Raw genomic sequence first — 7,500 nt, forward strand, 5'->3', positions numbered from 1 at the left:
GTTTATTGATGAGGCCGCGTTCCAGCGCCAAGAAACAACGTGGAGACCAAGAGCCACTCTTTACAAAAGCCATTTAAAAAACTTCCTCAAATAAAAGCTTATGACATTATATATCAGGATCATAGTGGCCTGGCATCATTTCTGTGCTTTTGTACGTATGACATTCATTGTTTTTAAAGTATTACATTAATTTATCTGTTTTTTGTCAGGCCATAAAATGAGAACGTTCTGTCTCAGTTCTCTTCTCCACCTGAGTGGGGGTGTTTTTGCTTCGCTGTTGTCTTCAGATTGTCAGATGTGTTAGATGTTGGGATAGCTGTAATTGGACAGGCCGTCCGAACTGCATGTGTGTTGTGGATGCAAACAAATCTACAACAGCCTGTGCATAACAACAAGCTTTCTGCTATTAATCACACACACACACACACACACATAGACATGCAGACACGCAGACACATAGACACGCAGACACATAGACACGCAGACACATAGACACGCAGACACATACACGCAGACACATACACGCAGACACATACACGCAGACACATACACGCAGACACATACACGCAGACACATAGACACGCAGACACATAGACACATAGACACAGACACATAGACACGCAGACACATAGACACAGACACGCAGACACACAGACACGCAGACACATAGACACAGACACGCAGACACATAGACACATAGACATGCAGACACATAGACACAGATACATAGACACATAGACACGCAGACACGCAGACACATAGACACGCAGACACATAGACACGCAGACACATAGACACGCAGACACATAGACACGCAGACACAGACACGCAGACACGCAGACACATAGACACGCAGACACATATACACAGACACATAGACACAGACACAGACACAAAGACACAGACACAAAGACACAGACACATAGACACGCAGACACAAAGACACGCAGACACAGACACGCAGACACATAAACACATAGACACGCAGACACATAAACACATAGACACGCAGACACATAAACACAGACACGCAGACACGCAGACACGCAGACACATAGACACGCAGACACATAGACACGCAGACACATAGACACGCAGACACATAGACACGCAGACACATAGACACGTAGACACGCAGACACATAGACACGCAGACACGCAGACAGACACGCAGACAGACACGCAGACACGCAGACAGACACGCAGACAGACACGCAGACACGCAGACACAGACACGCAGACACAGACACGCAGACACAGACACGCAGACACGCAGACACATAGACACACAGACACGCAGACACAGACACGCAGACACACAGACACGCAGACACACAGACGCGCAGACACACAGACACACAGACACGCAGACACACAGACACGCAGACACACAGACACGCAGACACATAGACACGCAGACACATAGACACGCAGACACATAGACACGCAGACACATAGACACGCAGACACATAGACACATAGACACGCAGACATCGCTCCACCTGCCAATTACAGGCTGTGGAAAACAAACACTCGACAGGCAGTGCACCTCCCTCCTCTCCCACCTCCCCCACCCCTTCTGTTAAGATTGAGCAAGTTGTTGGTGCTCATTACTCACTTGGTGAGGCCTGGTGAGATGTAGGTGAGAGTTTGATGTGGTCTTGGTGAGGCCACTCACTGTTGGAGCCATTCTGTACTGACATCATGTCTGTTCCCTGGGTGGGAGCTTTTCAGTGAGGCACTACACACTTCTCGGGGATTTAGAGTGGCATGGTGTGGGCAGGATGGGTTTTAAAGGACTCAGAAGCATCTATTGCCCCTAACAATGACCCTGTCAGCTGCTGACCCCAGACCGGACCCTACATTAGTGCCCAGTGTTGAAAGTGCACACATTTGAAGAGTCTTGTCTTAAGCACTCAGCTTAAGACAACAAAACATTGTTATTATTTTAGAATAATTCTTATGTTTCTTATATTCACCAGACCATCAAAAATAGCACAACAGTGATGATTCAAATGTTAGCTGTATAATTGAGTGTTTGTTTTTTTCACAAACACCAGTCATACAGATCTCTAAGATGCCAGGTGATTGGCTACGCTAATGGAGCTGAGCTCAAACAGGAACTGTCATTTCCAGAGAAAAAGTCGCGGTGGTTGTTGTCTTGGTGGAGTCCGGCTCTTCCCTCACCCAGAGCGAATCACAGTGCCATCTTACACGTCACTGTCAGGTTCCTGATGAATACAAATATGTTCCCATATCACGCTGCTGAATTATGTAGAGTCTTTTGTTTACTGTTGTTTGTTGTTTGGAAAGTGGAAGGGGCATGAAGGAACTGGGAGGGGAGCCGTTCCACACGCACACTTGCTGGGACGGGACACGACTGCTTTGCGTTCACTCACTCAGCAAACTGTAGTCTTTCTTTTCCTCCTTCAGACACATTTAGTTCTTTTTTAAAAAACACTTCAATAATGTGCTATTCAAACACACGGTGGCAGCGTGAGGTGTTGTGAGACGTCCTACTGCATTGGATTGGTTAATGAGCTCTCTGTGTTGACTGTGGTCTGTAACGCGGCGAGGTGGACAGTGTCCAGTCCTCCTGGGGACGGTGTGCTCATCAGTAACTCTCCCTGTATAATCTCACTCTGCTTCTGGACTTGATGTTCACACCCTCGTCCCTGGTGGGACCTGCTGAATGCTCTGGACACTGTATGTCTGCTACAAGGTCGCCTGGGGACATTTCATTTGGTGGATTTAATACCATGTGATAAAGTTGTAATGAAACGCCCCAATCTGCTTCTGTTAAAAGAGAGATTCATCTTGTCAAGGCTTCAGAGTCTTACCGTCCTCTCTAACGGTCGAACAAACATATCTTCCAGGATCTGGACTTGGGCTCTGAGCTCGTGAAGACCTCAGATGAGGGCGGGTTTCTGAATGGGGACCTGGAAAACAAGACACAAACCTGCAGCCGGGCCCAGGCGCATCCCAGGGAGTCTCCTGCTCCCTCTGTCCAAAAAAGGCTCTCCTCCCCTGGGGGCGGAGGGGAACAGGTCATGGGCCAGGCAGACGGGCTTCTCCAGGCCGCGGACGTGTGCAGTCAGTGCCTCTGGAGCCCAGTGCGTGAGCAGGAGGGTGAGGACAACATGGTGAACAGGCTGTTGGAGCAGTATGGTGCATCCATCCCCTACCACGACCCCCAGCTCTACGCCACCACGGCCGCCCACACCAAGTCCATTGCTGCATTCTCCACTCTGGCCTTTCCTGACTTCTGGGGTCACCTCCCTCCACAAGGCCCAGAGCCCATGGAGACCAGGAAACCTCACGTTCAGAGGTAAACGTCACGCCCCCTGCTGGCCGTGAATTTGACACTTTTGGTTAAATTAACTTGATTTGCGTTTTGTTCATAAAGTCAACAGAAAAAAAACATGAAAATAATCCTGAATTTGGTTTTACAATTAAGCAGCTAATGTTGTTTTTGTTTTTTTTAAAATACATGTATTGTGTATAAAGGAGTGTTTATAGCAGTGTGTATAGTTTTATATACAGGGGTGTGTATAGGACTGTGTATAGCAGTGTGTATAGGAGTTTATATAGGGGTGTATATAGGAGTGTGTATAGGTGTGTATAGCAGTGTGTATAGGGGTGTATATAGGAGTGTGTATAGCAGTGTGTATAGGAGTGTGTATAGGTGTATATAAGTGTGTATATAGGTGTGTATATAGGAGTGTGTATAGGTGTATATAGGTGTGTATATAGGAGTGTGTGTATAGGTGTATATAAGTGTGTATATAGGTATGTATATAGGTGTGTATATAAGTATGTATATAGGTATGTATATAGGTGTGTATATAGGAGTGTGTATAGGTGTATATAGGTGTGTATATAGGAGTGTATATAGGAGTGTGTGTATAGGTGTGTATATAGGAGTGTGTATAGGTGTATATAAGTGTGTATATATAAGTGTGTATAGGTGTATATAAGTGTGTATATAGGTATGTATATAGGTGTGTATATAGGAGTGTGTATAGGTGTATATAGGTGTGTATATAGGTGTGTATATAGGTGTGTATATAGGTGTGTATATAGGTGTGTGTATAGGAGTGTGTATAGATGTGTATATAGGTGTGTATATAGGAGTGTGTATATGTGTGTATATAGGTGTATATAGGTGTGTATATAGGAGTGTGTGTATAGGTGTATATAAGTGTGTATATAAGTGTGTATATAGGTATGTATATAGGTGTGTATATAAGTATGTATATAGGTATGTATATAGGTGTGTATATAGGAGTGTGTATAGGTGTATATAGGAGTGTATATAGGAGTGTGTGTATAGGTGTGTATATAGGAGTGTGTATAGGTGTGTATATAGGAGTGTGTATAGGTGTGTATAGGTGTGTATAGGTGTGTATAGGTGTGTATATAGGAGTGTATGGGCTCTGGCACATCCATGTGGGAGGTGTCATGGTAGGCAAAGTCAGGGCCTGTCAGTCACCTCACAGTAGAGGTTGTATAGGAATGAAGAACCTTCAGAACGTAGCACACATGGGTTTGTGTGTGTCTGTGGACACCATCTATACATGAGAGCTGTGGAATGAGCACTAACTAGCTCTGTCCCTGTTCCTGTCCCTGGTTCCTGTCCCTGTCCCTGTCCCTGGTTCCTGTCCCTGTCCCTGGTTCCTGTCCCTGTGCCTGTCCCTGGTTCCTGTCCCTGTGCCTGTCCCTGTCCCTGTCCCTGTCCCTGGTTCCTGTCCCTGTGCCTGTCCCTGTCCCTGGTTCCTGTCCCTGTCCCTGTCCCTGGTTCCTGTCCCTGTGCCTGTCCCTGTCCCTGTGCCTGTCCCTGTCCCTGTCCCTGGTTCCTGTCCCTGGTTCCTGTCCCTGTGCCTGTCCCTGTCCCTGTCCCTGTCCCTGTCCCTGGTTCCTGTCCCTGTCCCTGGTTCCTGTCCCTGTGCCTGTCCCTGTCCCTGTCCCTGGTTCCTGTCCCTGGTTCCTGTCCCTGTCCCTGGTTCCTGTCCCTGGTTCCTGTCCCTGTCCCTGGTTCCTGTCCCTGGTTCCTGGTTCCTGTCCCTGTGCCTGTCCCTGTGCCTGTCCCTGTGCCTGTCCCTGGTTCCTGTCCCTGGTTCCTGTCCCTGTCCCTGGTTCCTGTCCCTGTCCCTGTGCCTGTCCCTGGTTCCTGTCCCTGTCCCTGTCCCTGGTTCCTGTCCCTGTCCCTGGTTCCTGTCCCTGTGCCTGTCCCTGTCCCCGTCCCTGGTTCCTGTCCCTGGTTCCTGTCCCTGGTTCCTGTCCCTGTCCTTGGTTCCTGTCCCTGTCCCTGTCCCTGTCCCTGTTCCTGTCCCTGGTTCCTGTCCCTGGTTCCTGTCCCTGGTTCCTGTCCCTGTCCCTGTCCCTGTCCCTGGTTCCTGTCCCTGTCCCTGTCCCTGTCCCTGTGCCTGTCCCTGTCCCCGTCCCTGGTTCCTGTCCCTGGTTCCTGTCCCTGGTTCCTGTCCCTGTCCTTGGTTCCTGTCCCTGTCCCTGTCCCTGTTCCTGTCCCTGTTCCTGTCCCTGTCCCTGTGCCTGTCCCTGGTTCCTGTCCCTGGTTCCTGTCCCTGTCCCTGGTTCCTGTCCCTGGTTCCTGTCCCTGTCCCTGGTTCCTGTCCCTGGTTCCTGTCCCTGTCCCTGTCCCTGGTTCCTGTCCCTGTCCCTGTCCCTGGTTCCTGTCCCTGTCCCTGGTTCCTGTCCCTGTCCCTGTCCCTGGTTCCTGTCCCTGTGCCTGTCCCTGTGCCTGGTTCCTGTCCCTGGTTCCTGTCCCTGGTTCCTGTCCCTGTCCCTGTCCCTGTGCCTGTCCCTGGTTCCTGTCCCTGGTTCCTGTCCCTGTCCTGGTTCCTGTCCCTGTCCCTGGTTCCTGTCCCTGGTTCCTGTCCCTGGTTCCTGTCCCTGTCCCTGTCCCTGTCCCTGGTTCCTGTCCCTGTCCCTGTCCCTGTCCCTGTCCCTGGTTCCTGTCCCTGTCCCTGTCCCTGTCCCTGGTTCCTGTCCTTGTGCCTGTCCCTGTCCCTGGTTCCTGTCCCTGGTTCCTGTCCCTGTCCCTGTCCCTGTCCCTGTCCCTGTCCCTGTGCCTGTCCCTGGTTCCTGTCCCTGGTTCCTGTCCCTGTCCCTGGTTCCTGTCCCTGGTTCCTGTCCCTGGTTCCTGTCCCTGGTTCCTGTCCCTGGTTCCTGTCCCTGTCCCTGTCCCTGTACCTGTCTCTGGTTCCTGTCCCTGGTTCCTGGCCTGTGTCCCAGTCCCTGTCCCTGGTTCCTGTCCCTGTCCATGGTTCCTGTCCCTGTGCCTGTCCCCGTGCCTGTCCCTGTGCCTGTCCCTGGTTCCTGTCCCTGGTTCCTGTCCCTGTCCCTGGTTCCTGTCCCTGTGCCTGTCCCTGTCCCTGTCCCTGGTTCCTGTCCCTGTCCCTGGTTCCTGTCCCTGTGCCTGTCCCTGTCCCTGTCCATGGTTCCTGTCCCTGGTTCCTGTCCCTGGTTCCTGGCCTGTGTCCCTGTCCTGTCTGACCCAGGTGTATCTTCTGCATTTTGATCACTTTGGTTAAAAGTTTTTTTCTACTAAACATCATTTTTTCTTTCTTATTTCTCTTTTGCCTTCCGTGTGCAAAGGAGGGAGGGCCACCTGTGAGAACTGACATTTACTGAGTCATTTACAGCCTCCTGTGTTTGCTGAGGGGTCAGATAAGAAACAGTTGGTTCTATTAACACCCTTTCACTCTGAGAAAGCCTTTATGTTGGAAGCAGAGGACAGAGCTGTCAGGGAGTGGCGGAACACCCTGATTTAGTTATTTAGATCTTCTTTTTCCCACTGCCACTCTTTTAAAAGGCTTCCATCTGACGTGTATATTTTACAGACAGGCAGGCATTCTTGGTATATGTTAGGATATCTACAGATGGAGCTCTGTCTGCTGGATGGGCCTGGATTCTTCTGATCTTAGTGTTGGAGGATCAGACAGAGAGCTGGGAGACAGGAGTGATTAGTCATGTGCAGGTTAGGTGGGAAGAGTGATTGGCCAATCGGATTGATTGACTGGTGCATACATGACTATGATAGAAAATAAATTTCATCCATTTTTTTCAGTTCTTAGTGTTTGTGTGTCTGTGTGTGTTTGTGTGTGTGCGTGCATGCGTGTGTCTCTGTGTGTGTGTGCATGTGTGCCTGTGTATGTACGTGTGTGTGTCCGCGTGCGTTTGTGTCTGTGTGTGTGTGCGTGCATGCGTGCGTATGTGTGTGCGTGTGTGCGTGCATGCGTGCGTATGTGTGCGTGTGTATGTGTGCGTGTCTGTGCATGCGTGTGTGTTTGTGCGCGCGTGTGTGTGTGTGTGTGTGTGTGTGTGTGTGTGTGTGCATGTGTGCCTGTGTATGTACGTGTGTGTGTCCGCGTGCGTATGTGTGTGCATGTGTGCGTGCATGCATGCGTATGTGTGTGCGTGTGTATGTGTGCGTGTCTGTGCGTGCGTGTGTGTTTGTGCGCGCGTGTGTGTGTGTGTGTG

General features: G+C 50.2%; 1 protein-coding gene across 6 annotated transcripts in view; it reads left to right on the plus strand.

The window, feature by feature from the left end:
* agbl1 (AGBL carboxypeptidase 1) overlaps positions 1-7,500 on the plus strand; it is a 138,221-nt gene that overhangs the window by 54,843 nt on the left and 75,878 nt on the right. For all 6 annotated transcript variants that reach the window (XM_035532453.2, XM_081698608.1, XM_081698609.1 and 3 more), the window contains one exon: positions 2,877-3,328. In XM_035532453.2, coding sequence (XP_035388346.1) covers positions 2,877-3,328 — 452 coding nt within the window. The remainder of the gene's footprint in view (positions 1-2,876; positions 3,329-7,500) is intronic.

The sequence above is a fragment of the Electrophorus electricus genome, chromosome 16 (assembly GCF_041902795.1).
Source record: "Electrophorus electricus isolate QZ-2024a chromosome 16, ASM4190279v1, whole genome shotgun sequence".
Classification (NCBI taxonomy): Eukaryota; Metazoa; Chordata; class Actinopteri; order Gymnotiformes; family Gymnotidae; genus Electrophorus; species Electrophorus electricus.